The 18267-nt window shown below is 43.6% G+C and overlaps 1 protein-coding gene across 1 annotated transcript in view; it reads left to right on the top strand.

The window, feature by feature from the left end:
* The window catches only part of NUP107 (nucleoporin 107), a 113381-nt gene extending 96892 nt beyond the window's left edge, over window positions 1-16489 (top strand). Inside the window, exons 21-28 of the mRNA XM_069764639.1 lie at window positions 4681-4831; window positions 4962-5074; window positions 9842-9944; window positions 10896-11056; window positions 13464-13589; window positions 13714-13827; window positions 15952-16119; window positions 16303-16489. Coding sequence (XP_069620740.1) covers window positions 4681-4831; window positions 4962-5074; window positions 9842-9944; window positions 10896-11056; window positions 13464-13589; window positions 13714-13827; window positions 15952-16119; window positions 16303-16410 — 1044 coding nt within the window. The 3' untranslated portion in view covers window positions 16411-16489. The remainder of the gene's footprint in view (window positions 1-4680; window positions 4832-4961; window positions 5075-9841; window positions 9945-10895; window positions 11057-13463; window positions 13590-13713; window positions 13828-15951; window positions 16120-16302) is intronic.
* Window positions 16490-18267: the final 1778 nt, after the last annotated feature.

Raw genomic sequence — 18267 nt, 5'->3', positions numbered from 1 at the left:
GCATGCTCTTTGACACTCGTCAGACCAAAGTCTTCCTTCCTGAAGACAAGAGATCCATCCTTCGTCGGGACATGCACTTGCTCCAGGGTCCTCGGCCTCCCTCCTTCCGATCGGCCATGAAGGTTCTGGGGAGGATGGTAGCAACATTGGAAGCGATTGCCTTCGCCCAATTTCATTCGCGACCTCTTCAGAAAGCCATTCTGTCTCAGTGGGACAGGTCTGTCTTCTCCCTGGATCGTCCGATCCGACTCTCTCTCCAGGTCAAACGGTCTCTCAACTTGTGGCTGACGTCACCTCTCATCTCCCAGGGCAGGTCCTTCCTTCCAGTTCACTGGCAAGTAGTGACGACGAACGTCAGCCTGCTCGGCTGGGGTGCGGTGTTTCGCCACCTGACTGTTCAGGGTCGTTGGTCGGCGCAGGAGTCAACTCTGCCGATCAATGTCTTTGAGATTCGGGCCATTTTTCTGTCCCTTCATCACTGGGAAAGGATTCTCAGGATCCTTCCAATCCGAATCCAGACGGACAACGCCACGTCTGTGGCTCATGTCAACCATCAGGGGGGGACTTCGAGTTCCTTGGCCCTTGCCGAGGTATCCAAGATCCTCCTCTGGGCAGAGGCAACGGTTGCGGTGATATCCGCGATGCATATCCCCGGCATGGACAATTGGGCCGCCGACTTCCTCAGCCGCGAGGGCCTCGCGGCAGGGGAATGGTCCTTACATCAGGAGGTCTTCCATCAGATTTGCCTTCGATGGGGGACTCCGGATGTGGACCTCACGGCATCCCGAATGAATAGGGAAGGTTCCTCGGTTCGTCTCCAGATCGCGCGACCCTCTTGCAGTGGGCGTCAACGCTCTGGCCATTCCTTGGTCGCAGTTTGCGCTCCCCTATCTATTCAAACACCTTCCATTGCTTCCCAAGCTGTTGAAAAAGATCAAGGCGGAAGGGGTGCCGGTCATTCTCATCGCCCCGGATTGGCCCAGGATATCTTGGTTTGCGGAGATCGTCAACCTTCTCGCGGATGCCCCCTGGTGCCTTCCAGACAGACCCAATCTGCTGTCTCAGGGTCCGATCTGCTACCAGAATTCTTGGTCGCTCAGTTTAACGGCGTGGCTGTTGATACCGCAGTTCTAAGAGCGTCCGGCCTTTCAGACCGGGTGATTCACACTATGATCCAGGCTAGGAAGCCTTCATCTTCCAGGATCTATCATCGTACCTGGAAGTCTTACTTCCGTTGGTGCGAGTCCAACAACGTTTTACCCATGTCCTTTTCCCTGCCTTCCATTTTGGCTTTCCTGCAGGCAGGACTGGATTCGGGCCTTGCTCTTAGTTCCCTAAAGGGCCAGGTTTCTGCGCTCTCCATCCTTTTTCAGAAGACGTTATCTTCTCGGCCACAGGTTAAGACCTTTCTTCAAGGAGTAGCCACGCTGTCCCTCCGTACAGGGCCCCGGTGGATTCATGGGATTTAAATCTTGTGCTGGACGTTCTGAGGGGTGCCCCCTTTGAGCCTCTCAGGGAGGTTTCCCTGTCACTTCTATCTTGCAAGGTGGCCTTTCTTGTGGCCATCACTTCTATCCGCCGTGTCTCCGAGTTGGCGGCCCTTTCTTGCCGACCTCTTTTCTTGGTCATCCACCAGGACAAGGTGGTCCTCAGGCCTCCGCCTTTCTTCCTTCCTAAGGTGGTTTCCACCTCAATGAGGACATTGTTCTACCTTCCTTTTGTCCAGCTCCGACTCATCCTCTGGAGCGATCGTTGAACAAGCTGGACCTCGTCAGGGCAGTGAGGATCTACCTGACTAGAACGGCTGCCTTCCGGAAGACGGATTCTCTTTTTTGTCATTCCTGATGGCACGCGTAGAGGCCTGCCGGCTTCCAGGGCGACTATTGCTTGTTGGATCAGAACGGCTATTCTGGAGGCTTACCGGGTCAAGAACAGAGTGCCCCCTTCTGGGATAAAGGCTCACTCTACCCGGGCAGTCGGCGCTTCCTGGGCGGTACACCACAGGGCTTCCGCCCTATAGCTTTGCAAAGCGGCAACCTGGTCTTCCATCCACACGTTCGCCAAATTTTACAGGATCCATACCTATGCTTCGGCGGACGCCAGCCTAGGCAGAAAGATCCTGCAGGCGGCAGTGGTGAGTCCTCTGACCTGATGGAAGTCTGTTTCCCACCCCAGGGACTGCTTTGGGATGTCCCATGGTTCCTGTGTCCCCCAATGAGAGGCGATAGAGAAAACAGGATTTTTGGTTGCTTACCGTAAAATCTGTTTCTCGGAGCCTCCATTGGGGGACACAGCTCCCTCCCATGTTAGTTTTCGCTGTTCTGTGTTCTATGACTGTTCTCATGTTTACAGTTTTCACGTTTGAGGTTATTTTTCAACCTTACTGTTTTTCTCCTACTGCTTTCTCACTAACTGAAGAGTATAATGCCAGTTGGTGGGGTGTACACTGCAGAGGAGGAACTCACTTTTTTTTGTGCATAGTGTCAGCCTCCTAGTTTCAGCAGCATACACCCCATGGTTCCTGTGTCCCCCAATGGAGGCTCCGAGAAACAGATTTTACGGTAAGCAATTAAAAATCCTGTTTTTCATGATTTGTGTGAACTTTTTTTTTGTTTGTTTGTTTTTTCTTCACATACATTTTTTTTTTCCACTTTTACATTTAGTCCCACCGTGGGACTTGTATGATTTTCAGTTTGGTCATTGGTCTCATACACTGCAGTACTGGTGTTCTGCAGTACATAAGAGTGTCTCACTGACACAGCTTGGGGGACTCCGCTTATAGCTGGATCTCACAGGCCACCGTACCCTGGAGTCATCACATGACCTCTGGGTACCATGGTAACCATCGGGACCCGCGATTCTCATCGCTTGGGTCCGATGGTTACTAAGAGGGTCTGTTGTGACCCCACTTGCAACAACTTAAATAAGTTGTAGCGATTGACTGCAGTGTATAAGGGGTTAATCAGCCCCAATTGGTCGCAAAACCGTCCGAGTCCAATACTGCAGGGTGTCAGCTGTCAGTCTCCCACCATCATAGATTTTTAGCTTGAGGATACTCCAAAGGTTCTCAATGGGGTTGAGGTCAGGAGAGAATGGTGGCCACACCATGAGTTTCTCTCCTTTAATGCCCAAATCGGCCAGTGACTCAGTTATTCTTTTCAGCATGCGATGGTGTCGTGTATGATGAGAATTTTGCTACAGATGGCATAATTGGGGCGGCACGGTGGCGCAGTGGATAGCACGGCAGCCTTGCAGCGCTGGAGTCCTGGGTTCAAACCCCACCAAGGACAACATCTGCAAAGAGTTTGTATGTTCTCTCCGTGTTTGCGTGGGTTTCCTCCGGGCACTCCGGTTTCCTCCCACATTCCAAAGACATACTGATAGGGAATTTAGATTGTGAGCCCCATTGGGGACAGTGATGATAATGTGTGCAACCTGTAAAGCGCTGCGGAATGTTAGTGCTATATAAAAAAAAATAAAGATTATTAATTCTTCTTTTTGTACCATGGAAGGAAGTAGTTAGCCAGAAACTCCATATACTTTTCAGAGGTCATTTTCACACCTTCATGGACTCTAAAGGAGCCGACTAGCTCTTTCCCCATGATTTTGGCCCAAAACGTGACTTTGCCCTCTCCTTGCTGACTTTGCAGTTTTGTTGGGACATGTTGACCATCCACCAACCATTCACTTTTCCATCCATCTGGACCATTCAAGATTACAAGTCAGTCATCCATAAACAAGACTGTTTTAAAATTAGTCTTCATGTATGTCTGGGCGCTCTGGAACAGTTTCTGCTCGTAAGCACTGCTTTCAGGTGGCCGAATAGTAGGTTTATGCACAACTGCAAGTATCTGGAGGGTCCTACACCATGAGGTTCGCGGGAATACAGAGGCACCAGTAGCTGTAATGGTATTTTAGCAGCTGCTCTCTCAAGCTGATGAATTTGTTTGTCAGAAACCTTTATTATGTCTTTATCTGCATGAAACTCGCCTGTGCTCAGCTTTAGCCACAAATCTTTTCACAGTTTGATGATCTAATGTGTTTTCATACCTTGCCCAAGGCATTGCACTATTTGAAGCTTTTTGGCAGCAGAGATCTTTTTTCCCCATATTGCTTGAAACATGTGGCCTGCTTAACAACCTGGAACAACCTTCTCACGTAGTTTAGATTTGGATCACATGGCAAACTAATTATCACATTTGATTGATTTCAGTGACCAAAAAGCCCCCGAGACACTATACTATCCCCAAAAAATTACCGTACATCTTTATGACACTAAAATCCAACTTGCATAATACTTTAGAACGCTGTTTAAAGGAGCATGGTCTAAAGAGTTGGCAACAGGCCAGATAAAGTTTGCATTTGATCCTCCTATTCTGAAAAGGCAATAGCATTGCTTCAGTGTATCTCGTTACTTACCAACATCTTCTTGGCCATTGCACCCACACATTTGGTCAGTAAGGAGATGTATGTATTACGTTGCTGCTGCAATCTTTTCCTTTTGCACATTTTGACAACTTGCTGTTTTCCAGGCATTGTACGTTGTACTGTAAAGAAATACCCCTGAACTATTTCTTTAGTATTATTTTGTTCACACATTTTGATTAGTTAAAGATTTACTCTCACTCTTTGATTTATTCATTTTGGGGTTTTTTTTTTTTCCGTTTTTTTTCCCTTTAGAAACTTGTGAATGAGAAACATGTTGGTTTAATTGCCTTCTATGTCAGCCACCTCCCACAAGACCTAGGCATCAGTCAATATGCAGCATTTCTGGAAAATGTGACAGAGCCGGAACAGCGCCATCAGTGTCTGGAGCTTGCAAAGGAAGCAGGTTATTGCACAAATATTTAATGTTTTCCCTAGAAAATCTAGGGAACTCGTGACAAGTGGGAATTACAGGTTGTATAGAAAACTTGAATCTGCTCTCTTTTATGGCAAATGTGTCACTTGTTTATTTACAGGTTTGGATGTTGCAACAATTACAAAGAGAGTGGTCGAAAACATACGAAGAAAAGATGGAGGTGAATTTGCTCATCATGACTTTACACCGGCACTGGATGCGGGCACAAGCGAGGTAAAATTATAAGCCAATCTACTCCTATGATCTTGAAGAAGCTATCACTTAAACCATTGTTTCCCAACGCCAGTCCTCAACACCCACCAACATGTCATGTTTTCAGGATTTCCTTAGTATTGCCCGGGCGGTTTTTTGTTTTCGTTTTTTCTACCTTTCTTCCAAGAGCCATAACTTTTAAATTTTTCCATCAATATAGCCATATGAGGGCTTTGTTTTTGTTTCATTAATTTATCATGTTCACTATATGGTAATGCTGACCTGGCAATATGATTCTTTAGGTCAGTACGAGTACATAGAGAGCAAACATGAATAGGTTTTTTATTTTTTTATTTTTTTTTTTACTTAAGAGGAGAAAAAAAAATCAAATTTGTGTGAAAACCAGTTTGCTTTAGTTGCCATTTTCTGAGACCCATAACGTTTGTCATTTTTCTAAATATGGGGCTGTGTGAAGGCTTAATTTTTGCGCCCTGAGCTGTATTATAATAGTCCCCTTATGGGACTTGAAGCTGCGATCATCTGCTCGCCTGTGCTGTTCATTGCAGGGCTTCAGCACTCCTATGTATAGCAAAAATTACAGGAGGATCGTAATGACAGGCACAGGGATCCAAACCACTCGCTGTCATGACAATACATTGGTGCCCGGCAATCATGTTATGGGCATGCTGTTGGGAGTGTGCAATGACTGTTAAAGGCACGTGATGGCTGGATAAATTAGCTGTCATATTCCGGGAAAGATGTAGGCTCTGCATGCGAGCTTTCATCAAAGGCAGGGACACTACATAAGATGTAAATGTACGTCATATGTCGTGAAGAGGTTGAAGGACATAACAACAAGGTATCTCTTTGCCATGAAATAGACAATAAAATATTAAATGTTGGGGGTCTGACTGATGACAGTGATTCTGATTCGATGCTTTGGTACTCCAAGAATGTGGGTGACACAGCAGGAGTGCACGTGTGGCCTCATTGTCTATGAGACTAGCCAAGCACTACACTCGTCAGTCTCAAAGATTATATTAATGGAGCAGAAGCCATGCATGCCTTGTGATCAGTAAGCTCCCATGGATAAGGGATAACTTATTTTGGGGAATAATCCTTTATCTGTTTGAACACTTGACATGAAGGCAAATGCATGTGTATATCATCAAAGGATTGTCCGTTCTTGTGGTGAAACTCGGTTACTACAGACTTTAGAATCCGCACCGCGCTGGCAGTATTCTCCTGTATTGGTGGCGAAAGCGGCCGATGATATGAACGCAGGTATACGATTTGGTACATCAGACTAGACATGTGTGGCCTCGCTCCAATTTCCTTGTATTAGGCAAGGCCGAGCACATCTAGTCGGCACATGATCGCATCTATGCAAATCTTATACTTCTGGCCACTCTGTGTAGGCCATGACACCAGAGACTAGTGACAGTGTGCGGTGTGTGTTAAGAATTAACAACTTTTCACACAGACTGCAAACTTTCATCCGAAATCCTAATAACCCTTTTAAAATCTCAGACATTACTACAATTGCTCAAAACCAATTGTACAGTAATACTAGACTTTTTGGAATACAGACCAGCAATTGACCACATGGAAACAAACGTAAGGAGTAATATTGATATGTTTCCACCTTTTTGTTATATACAGAGGGTACGGAAAGTATTCAGACCCCTTTCAATTTTTCACTTTGTTTCATTGCAGCCATTTGGTAAATTAAAAAAAGTTAATTTCTTTAGTTGCCTTCCACGACAGCATAGGAGGTTGTCTCCATACCCTAATGGGGGACAGGAAGCACATGAGGTTAAAAACCCCTCCCACCTCCCATTAACCAGTGTCTTTCCTGTCCCCCATGGGGCATGGAGAGGTTCCTGGTACGCTGCATGGCCGGCTTCGGCAGTAGTACCTGTTATATTTTTATGTTGCCGGGCAGTGGTGGTCGGGCCCCGGGCTTCCTCCTCCTTTCTTCTCCAGTCTCCTCTGGATTCTGGGATCGCTCTCCTGGTCCACCTGTGTCCCCTTGCAGGGGTAAAGCGGACCAGTGATCCCATTCCTGGAGGCCTCCCTGAGCTCTCCGGCGTCTCCCCCCTCCTGTGCGTGCTGTTCGGTGACCCAAAAGTTGTGTCGTTCTGCGGCACATGACTTCCGGGTCTCGCGTTCCTGCTGGGAACGCTCACAATTCCGAGATGCCTGGGAGCGCCAAACTGTGTGCAAAGCACGCTGCACGCCTGCTTGGGACTGCGGAGGGGAAGGCAGATTGCCATCGCTGGGGCAGCATTTATTTTCTATATAAAGCTGCCAGAAGACGTCTCTCAGGTAAGACTGATCCCAGCATGGAGAGTACGTCCTGCCCTGCACCTGCAGAGCCCAGCACTCCTTAAGCCCCAGTAAGTATGGCAGGGATAGGTCTCATCTAAGGTTATGGGTCTTTAGGATCTCCTTCTTATTCTTATCTCCCTCTATTTTTCAGGGAGACAAGTCTACCCATAAAACTTCCTATAGACGCAAATGCGGCATCTGTAACGAGAAGCTACCCTTAAAATGTGAGAAAACGTTATGCCAATCCTGTACGGACAAGGTGGTCAGAGCCGAACATCCCTCGCTAATTGAGGAGATACGTTTATTAGTTAAAGGGAACCTGTCACCCCCCCAGGCGTTTGTAACTAAAAGAGCCATCTTGTGCAGCACTAATGCTGCATTCTGACAAGGTGGCTCTTTTAGTTATTGTTCGTTGCACTTCAGAAATAATCACTTTTGAATTTGGTCCCTCATACCTGTGAAATTAACAGGGAGGCAGGTCTTTCCCCCTCATCGAAACACCTCCCTGCCGTCACTCTGCGAGAAGGGCGCCACCTCCTCGGCGTTATTCAGTTGTCCAGGCGCCTGCGCGGTCATATTCTGCCCCACCCTCTCTCCCCCCCCCCCCCACAGTGCAGAATTGGTTGGCATTCCTCCTATGCTGTCGTGGAAGGCAACTAGAGAAAATAGAATTAGACCTACTGGTAATTCGGTTACTAGGAGCCTTCCACGACAGCACTAATTCCCTCCCGACATTCTTGGATAATTTTCTGAGAACCTAAAGGTAACCGGTGCTAGGGTATGGAGACAACCTCATATGCTGTCGTGGAAGGCTCCTAGAAACCGAATTACCGGTAGGTCTAATTCTATTTTTTTTTTTTCACATTAATGTACACTCTGCACCCCATCTTGACTGAAAACAAAAACAAATGTAGATATTTTTGCATATTTAATTTTAAAAAAACAAACCTGAAATATCACATTGTCATAAGCATTCAGACCCTTTGCTCAGACACTCATATGTAAGTCACATGCTGTCCATTTCCTTGTGATCCTTCTTGAGATGGTTCTCCTGCTTCATTGGAGTCCAGCTGTGTTTAATTAAACTGATAGGACTTGATTTGTAATGGCAAACACCTGTCTATATAAGACCTCACAGCTCACAGTGCATGTCAGACCAAATGAGAATCATGAGGTCAAAGGAACTGTCCAAGGAGCTCAGAGACAGAATTGTGGTAAGGCGCAGATCTGGCCAAGGTTACAACAAAATTTCTGCAGTACTCAAGGTTCCTAAGAGCACAGTGGCCTCCATAATCCTTAAATTGAAGACTATTGGGACCACCAGAAGTCTTCCAAAACCCGGCCGTCCAGCCAAACTGAGCAGTTGTGGGAGAAGATCCTTGGTGAGAGAGGTAAAGAACCACCCCCAAGATCATTGTGGCTAAGCTCCTGAGATGCAGTAGGGAGATGGGAGAAAGTTCCACAAAGGCAACTATCACTGCAGCCCTCAACCAGTTGGTCCTTTATGGCTGAGTGGCCCAATGGAAGCCTCTCCTCAGTGCAAGACATATAAAAGCCCGCATAGAGTTTTCTAAAAATCTAAAAAAAAATACATGAAGGACTCCCAGACTATGAGAAATAAGATTCTCTGGTCTGATGAGACAAAAATAGACCTTTTTTGTGATTAATTCTAAGTGGTATGTGTGGAGAAAACCAGGCACTGCTTATCACCTGCCCAATACAATCCCAACAGTGAAACATGGTGGTGGCAGCATCATGCTATGGGGGTGCTTTTCAGCTGCAGGGACATGACGAATGGTTGTCATTGAAGGAAACATGAATGTAGCCAAGTACAGAAATATCCTGGATGGAAGCTTCTTCCAGAGTGCTCAGGACCTCAGACTTGGCTGAAGGTTCACCTTCCAACAAGACAATGACCCTAAGCACACAGCTAAAATAACAAAGGAATGGTTTCAGAGCAACTCTGTGACCATTCTTGACTGGCCAAGCCAGAGCCCTGACCTAAACCCAATTGAGCATCTCTGGAGAGACCTGAAAATGGCTGTCCACCAACGTTCACCATCCAACCTGACGAAACTGGAGAGGATCTGCAAGGAACAATGGCAGAGGATCCCCAAATCCAGGTGTGAAAAACTTGTTGCCTGAAGACTCATGGCTGTACTAGCTCAAAGGGTGCTTCTAATCAATACTGAGCAAAGGGTGTGAATACTTATGACCATGTGATATTTCAGTTTTTCTTGTTTAATAAAGTTGCAAAAATGTCTACATTTCTGTTTTTTTTCAGTCAAGATGGGGTGCAAAGTGTGCATTAATGAGAAAAAAAATGACTTCTTAAATTTACCAAATGGCTGCAATGAAACAAAGAGTGAAAAATTTAAAGGGCCTGAATACTTTCCGTACCCACTGTATATTATTTGTCTATGTTCAAAATGCCTAAGTCAACCCTTTTGTAAATAGGAGGACAGAGAAAAAATTGATGTGATTGACTGGCTGGTGTTCGATCCTGCCCAAAGGGCTGAAGCTCTAAAACAAAGCAATGCCATCATGCGGACATTTCTGGGTAAGCTTACGGTACTTTTTTTTTACAAATTGTGTGATATTGCTTCCAGCTGTTACAAAAATGTATGTTACTTTCACCTTGTGTCAAATGCATCTCCCTGCAGAAGCAATGAGCGCGTGCTCATAATAACATTGGTTTGTATTCCTTTTCTCTTGGTTTCTGGTATAAAAGACTGATGCAGGAAGCTTTACAGTGACAGCCGTAGGGCCATCTGTACAGCATGTTGATGCTGGTTTCTAAGTTTTGGGGATGACTCATATAAGTTTCTCCCTTTCCACTTTCTTCAGCCCACAGGCTTGCAGATGTGGAAAATAACAAGTACAGCAATACTCGCCCTCCCGTTCTCTAGCAATGCTTCTATTCCTGGTAATAATTCACAAGCTGCGGCAGTGACCTTGTAACTACAGTACACAGACCACTGCAGCCAATCACTGGGCTCAGCAGCTTATACTAATTACATATTTATGCTTATTCTGCATCAGTGTTTTCAATGGAGAGATGAAAATAAGACCTTGCATTTGGAAAGACTGCTTATTTCCCTTGAGAATAAGTGAGAAGGCATCTTTAATTTTCCTTTTTATCTCTTGGCACCTGTCGAGCTAATGCAAGCCAAACATCTGACACGCATTGGATGGTCGACTGGTCCCATTGAATTGAGTTTTGTCTGACATCCAAATGGATATGACCCGCTTGACTTGGTTTTTACACATGGCCCGGATAAATCTAATAAGGGAGTCCTTCACTACAAAAAATACAGTATATGGTGTAGAAGAGTTACTACTTTTTTTCTGAATAGGAAAACCATTCTTTGCGTGCAAAATAAAATTTCTACTCAAAATAATTTTTAGGTGTCAACTACACTGTCGGTTTGGTAAGATATTGTTTTTAGTTTCTGAATTAGTCTCGGTTTCAAAGCTACTTTGTTTTTTTTTTCTCCCAACCTTATTTTAGCTTCCAAGAAGCATGAAGCTGCAAAAGCGGTATTTGGTAAAATTTCACAGGATTCAATAGCCGAGATTTACTCTCAATGGGAGGAGCAGGGGATGGACAGTGCTCTGCCAGCAGAGGATGACAATGCTATCCGGGAGCATTTGTGCATAAGGGCCTACTTGGTGAGAAAATGAGTTATCTTATGATTGGGTATTATTTGTGGACTAATAAAGTTGGTTTACTTGTATGTTATCCATGGTATTGCCCCATCCCTCAGTCCAGTGTCAGCCAGTAGCTGCAAAAACGAAATTTAGATGCTCCAAGTGTGTTCGTCCATTGTGCCGTAAATGAGTTTTTACTGCTATTTGCATAATTTTTTCCCATAATTTCATCACAACTGAAGTAGTAACCATGGTTTAACTGCAGTGTGTGAATAGACCCTTTAGACGTATTTCTAATGAATTCATTCATTACAATGAGAAACTGAATTCAATTGACTCTATTTGAGCTCCTTTGTGACAGTGTCCATCTTGTCAGAGTGGATGCTTTCCTGAAATGGAAAGTACTTGCAAGCAGCATAATACAAAGAATAGCAGGTCAGAGACACTCAAAATCGTGGTTGACTGTGTTCTTGTCCCATTAAAAAGACTTGGCAATTCAATTTGAAAAGCGTTTGTGTCTTGATGATAATTGTCCATCTAACACAAAACCTAAGCAATATATTGAGGGGATCTATCAAGCAGAAAACCAAAAAAAAAGAAACCCTTATAAAAAATAACTTTTATTTGTAGTATTAAAATGCCATTAAGGACCCAATAATAATAATCAGAACATCCAAGGGCCATACAGAAGTATGAAGTCAGGTGAGTATCATGAGATAATAAATCAAAAATGCAAAGAAATTTCTAAGGGACTAGATAGTGTCTTACCCTTAGTCACTTTCTTGAAAGCAGAGGTTAGCACCCTAGGGACTTGACACTGCACCCCTGCTAAGTGTTGGCTATCTTTAACTGACCCTCACCGGACCTTCCTAAACAAGCCACCACCAACACCCAAATTAAGTGCTTACAATTCTAGATCATATCTGGCTTAGTTACCATATTTTTTGGACTATAAGACGCACTTTATACTCCGGGGGTGCATCTTATAGTCCAGATGTACCTGCTCTATTTGTGGATGGGGAGGTGGGGGAGCGGCAGTGGTGGAGCAGCGAGTCTCAGGAGGCAGGAGCTGGCTGCTGTGGCTAACTCCTGTGCCCACTGCTAAAGAGAAATGAATATTCACTTCTTTATGCCCTTGGGAGTGGAGAGCAGTGAATATTCATTGATCTTTAATAGCGGACACAGGAGCAGCAGCAGCCGACTCCTGCAGCTGCTGGATGATTACGTGTGCCCGCTATTAAAGAGAATGAATCACGTCTCTCCATGCCTATGGGAGTGGAGAGCAGTGAATATTCATTCTTTTTAGTAGTGGGCACACGTGAACGCCCGGCAACTGCAGCTAATACTGTGCCCACTAATAAAAATCAGTGAATATTCACTGCTCCACACGCCCAGTGTCCCAGGCGTGGGGAGCATTGAGTATTCTGGCAGCTGTCCTCTGCTTGTAGGCAACGCATGACATTACTGCCATGCGTTGCTTACAAGCATAAATCAGCTGCTTGCATCGGAACAGGACTTTGTGAGGGAGCGCATGGACGGTAGTAAGATGGTTTGTTTTCTTTAATGTTTTTGTGATGGGGGGCCATGCATACCAGGATAGAGATGAGGGGGGGCAATGCATACCAGGATAGAGATGAGGAGGACTATGCCTGCCAGGATGGGGATGAGGCGGCCATGTATACCTGGCCTACACCCCCGGAAGAAGCTGGCGGTGTTACTAGATTATGTTCAAGTATAACTACCACTTGTAGTTATACCATTTGTATATATTCATATATTGTGGTCTGTTATCTGTTTAAGGGGAGTCACTGTACTTCTATTTATCCCAGTTAGTTATTCACTCTAATCCTTATGTGATATCCTCCTTGTCCCTCACCAACTGCTCGGCGTTCCCTAACTGCATTTCTGCTTTTGCTTTTTTATATATTATGTTTTTAATATTAAACTAATAACACTTTTATTTTTTACAATTTTTTTTTAATCTCTTCTTGCCCTCCCATATTTATTTGTATGTGGAATTTTGTTGTCATGATCTACAATTGTAAGCACTTTATTTAGGTGTTGATGGTGACTTGTTTCGTGAGGTCTAGCGAGGGTCAGTTAGGAACTGCTGATGCTGAGCCGGGGCGCCGTGTTGAATCCCTTAGAAATTTCTTTGTATTTTTGATTTATCTTCTCATGATACTCACCTGACTTTATACTTCTGTATGACCCTCGGATGTCCTTATTATTATTTTCAGCTTGCTAAGGGTAATTTAACAATACAAATAAGAGTAATTTTTTATAAGGGTTTCTTTTTTGGTTTTCCAATAATTGGCCATGTCGGAGGCACCTCTTTTAACCCCTTTTTTCAGGGAATCAGGCAGGCACTATCAATTCACTGCTGGGCGCATTAGGTACTTTGCCTAACCATGTTTGTTATCTACAGGAGGCACATGAAGCATTCAATGAGTGGTTCAAGCATATGAATTCTCCACCTCAGAAACCAGGACTAGCTGAACATGCTTCCTTCACAGAGAAAGTGGCTTATGAGCACAAGGAAAAGAAGTATGAGGCAAGAATTTTTTAGGTGAAATGTGTCCTGTAGGGGAGACACAGGATGAACGTGGTAAATGCATATTCACAGTACAGATTGAACATCCTTATAATCTAGACCTTTTTATATTTTTGTTTTCTAGATGGAGTATAGTACTTGGAAGAATCATCTGGATGTGTTAACACTGGATGTTAAAGAAAAAATTTACAATGTTTTGCTGTTTATTGATGGAGGCTGGATGGTGGATGTAAGAGATGTGAGTCAGCTGTCTTGAACACAGTATGAGCATATCTACCCGTATTTTACAGACTATAAGGCGCACCCAGGTTTTAGAGGTGGAAAATAGGGAAAAAAAATATTTGAAGCAAAAAAATGTGGTAAAACATTTAATAACATACTATTATATATAATAACACCACATATAATAGTATGTTATTATGTTGGAAGCTGTGGGACCAGTGTGGTGTCTGTACAGTACTATATGAAGATGCTGGAGGGTGAGTATAAGAATGGGGGCACAGGGCTTATATTTAAAGCACCACTCCAGCACTGCAAAATAACACTGGAGTGCTGCTTTAAAATCCAATGGGAGAACTATAACTTCCAGCATGTCCTGCAGATCCTATGACCTGCTGGGAGTTATAGTTCACTAAAGAAGTGGCAGAGTGCTTTATTGTGTTTTGGAAAGACTAACCTCTTAATTGTGGCAGCCATCCACACTGTGGTGAGGTAAAAGCATCCCGTGACTGCACACAGAGCCCTCTCTCTTGTTGACTTTCCACAGCACAGGTAATGGACGCCAGCAGATTCTAGTGTTGGAGTCTGAAGGACCTGTGATGATGTCAAGAAGAGGGAGGGCTCTGTGCTGCCTTGTGATGCTCCAGCCCGCCCACTTCTGACATCACAGGTCCTCCTTGTGCACACTGCACAGCATTCCGCTCCAGCCCAGGAAGGTACAGCGATCTCCTCTCCCCCCGACCCTGCTGCTGCCTCTCCCCCGGACACACGGATCTCCCCAGCTGCTGCAGGAATCAGCGCTGGGGAAGCCATGTGTGTCCCTGCTTAAGTGCATTATTCATTTGCCTCTCCTGGCTCACTGCTCAGCTGATAGGTGGGCGGGGAGTAGCTAATGAATATTCACTGCACTTAATCATCGGGACCACATGGTTTCCCCAGCACTGATTCCAGGCAGCAGGGACATCCTGAAGTGGGATAACAGTGCAATCCCACTCACTGCTGCCCCCCTCCCCACATGCTACATCCATACCATAAGACGCACCCACACTTTCCTCCCAAATTTGGAGGAAAAAAAGTGCGTCTTATGGTCAGAAACATATGGTAATATTTAGGAATAAAATAGCATATGAAAATTAGCTGTTGGGAAAACTGAGTAATAGGATAGCTTTGTGTTCCTGGGATTCATCTGGTCGGGTGAAGAGTATTTGCTTCTGATTGGCTTTCCCTCTGCAGCATCAGAGGGGCGCTGAAGCTTCGCAAGCACTTTTAATAAGTAAATTGCAAATTTATATATTTTCTTTACAAGCATATTGCAATTTTACCCACTTATCATTAGAATAACCCTGTAGTATGTAAGAATAATTAGAATAACCCCGCAGGAAATATGACCTAGGTAACCCTAGAAAAGTCTGATAAATGATCAGTGCTTTGACCACACGATAGGGAATCTAAAGAATAGATACACAGTTGTGTGAAAAAATGTTTGCCCCCTTCGTGATTTCCTTTTCTTTTGCATGTTTGTCACACTTAAATGTTTCAGATCAACAAACAAATTTAAATATTAGTCAAAGATAACACAAGTAAACACAACATGCAGTTTTTAAATGAAGGTCTTTATTACTAAGGGTAAAAAAAAATACTGCGCGAGAAAGTGATTGCATTCTTCCCCCCCCCCCCCCCCCCAAAAAAAAAAAAAACATAAATTAGCTGTGGTTTATCACATCTTTGGGAAGCCGAGTTCAAATTCCCTAGCCACACCCAGGCTTGATTACTGCCACACCTGTTCTCAATCAAGAAATCACTTAACTAGGATCTGCCTGACAAAGTGAAGTAGATCAAAAGATCCTCAAAAGTTAGACATCATGCCGCGATCCAAAGAAATTCTGGTACAAATGAGCCATTTCTAAAGCTTTGGGACTCCAGTAAACCACAGTGAGGATTATCGCAAATACATGATCTGAATCATTTAAGTGTGACAAACATGCAAAAGAATATTAAATCAGAAAGGGGCAAACTTGTTTTCACACAACTGTATAGTATATTAAAGTTTACGGATACTTATTACACAACAGGGCGTATGAGCATTGATTTAAAAAAAAAATCTGCTTGATTGCGTATAATAATATGTTATAATGCAACCTAGGATGCTGAAGAAGATCCTGAGCGTAAACACCAGATGTATCTGCTACGGAGTCTTTGTTTGCCCATGATGTGTTTCTTGCTGCACACAGTGCTGCATAATACTGAACAATACCAAGAATGCCTCCGCCTGGCTGATGTAATCTCATCTGAAACTCAGAAGCTGTATAAGGTAAGTTTTCCATTATGAACTATGTGTTAATATGTACAGAACTTCTAGAGTCTGACACTTACAGATCTACTTTTCATATTTAATAAGTCTGAATACATTACGGTATTTTGTAATGTATTTGCACCATTCTGTAGTCAAGATTATTTATATGGGTGTTTATATATCTTTTCTATGTGTCTCCAGGTGTTCTCCAAGCCAGAACTCAAGAAACTCCTGCAGAAACTAAGAGAATCATCTCTAATGTTGTTGGACTTGCAGCTTGATCCTTTGGGTTATGAAAATCAACCCTAACGTTACTAGATAAACTTATTTGGTCTTGTAAACGTTTATATTTTTTTGTATTGAGTAATAAAGATAATTTGTGTTTGTACTTTGTAGTACTAATTATTACTACATACAGATTTCTCAACAGTTGTGCTCCGGTATGAACCTAAAGGGAAACTGGCAGCATGTATCAGGTATTGGCTGTATGTTTACAGCCATATACAGTATGTCAGTCTCTGAAATTATAAAAACATTCTTTAATAGCTTGCCAAGGACAGAGCCACATGTGAGACTAGTCGGACAAGTCGGTCCCCAGTGGCTTCTCCCAGCCGGACGCCCTGTAAGCAGCGGGAGACCTGTCACTCCAGAATTCGTCCCCAGGGACATCTCTGACCAACTAGTCTCCCATGTGGCTCGGTCCCCAGTCAGATATTAAACAATGTTTTCCTCTTAAATGCTGCAGCGTTTCAGTCCAACAAGCCTGACTGACATCATACAGCCGTGCATAGATACGTGCAGCCGTGGATTGGGCATCATGTATCAGCTGTCAGGTTGCCACTAAAGGTTCTTTCCTGCTTTGAGAATGTCATTCCTTACTTGCAAACTGCCCCCTTTATCCCAACAGATACCCACATCAGATAAAACTAATATAAACACTTTACAAATATGTATAACCTACCAAAAAAAGGAGTACGTAGCCAATGTAAAATATTTAATCTTTAATAATTACATATTGAATAAACATGCACAATAAAATCAAGAAAAACCGAGCACGTCAGTCAAAAAGAGGAGGAACACAGAGATCCCTATAATGTGTTACAAATACTCCTTTCTAAATATGAGTATGTTCTAAGTATATGCATTAGTATATTCTATTTCCATATAGGTGTAACAAAATATATAGATATCACCTGACAGATATAGGTTTATGCACATATAATCTAAGTATATCCTTTGCCCAGAATAAAAAACAGCACTTAAGGTAACAAAATACATACTAAGCCAAATGTATACTATGTACTGTATATCAGTGGACTGGGTTTTACTAGGAGGTATTACCCATTAATGGGAGTATATAACTATAACATGCCTCAGAGTGCTGTATTGGAGAAAAAAAACAGATGAATCACTGGTTTTGGAATAAATTCTATTACCACATGTCAAACAATTTACCAGTTGGTGAATTAGATTCTAAGAAAACCAACAGACTCAGCATTCATGATCTGCATGTTTTTGCGTCTGTGTATTAGAATAATTAATTGAAAGGGCGGTGCAAAATAATAGCAGTGTGGGGTTCAATTAGTGAGGTCAATAATTGTGTGAAGAAACAGGTCTGAATCAGGTGGCCCTTATTTAAGGGTGAAGCCAGGATGTATACATGCATTTCTCCTTGAAAGCCTGAGAAGTATGGGTAGTTTGAGACATTGTTCAGAAGAACAGCATACTTTGATTAAAAAGTAGATTGGAGAGCGTAAAACTTATAAAGAAGAGCAGACAATGATGGGCTGTTCAGCTAAAATGATCTCCAATGCTTTAAAATGGAAAGCCAAACCAGAGAGACGTGGAAAAAAATGGAAGACTACCATTCGAATCGAAGGAAGATCAGCCAAGAAGGGCAAAGGCTCAGCCAATGATCAGCTCCAGGATGATCACAGTGTCAAGTTACCTCGAAGAAAAGAAGTGACAGCGCTCCATCCGGGTGTAGTCCAAATCAGCAAGTTTATTTCAAGCCATAAAAGCAGCAGACAGCCTGTCTGCTGCTTTTATGGCTTGAAATAAACTTGCTGATTTGGACTACACCCGGATGGAGCGCTGTCACTTCTTTTCTTCGAGTTTTCGATGGTCCTAGTGGGTTCCCTGGACCTGGACGTGCGCTCCGGCTTG

This window comes from Ranitomeya imitator, chromosome 4 (assembly GCF_032444005.1).
Source record: "Ranitomeya imitator isolate aRanImi1 chromosome 4, aRanImi1.pri, whole genome shotgun sequence".
Lineage (NCBI taxonomy): Eukaryota > Metazoa > Chordata > Amphibia > Anura > Dendrobatidae > Ranitomeya > Ranitomeya imitator.
The sequence above is the reverse complement of the archived record's forward strand: the minus strand, read 5'-3'. Positions and strand labels throughout refer to the sequence as shown.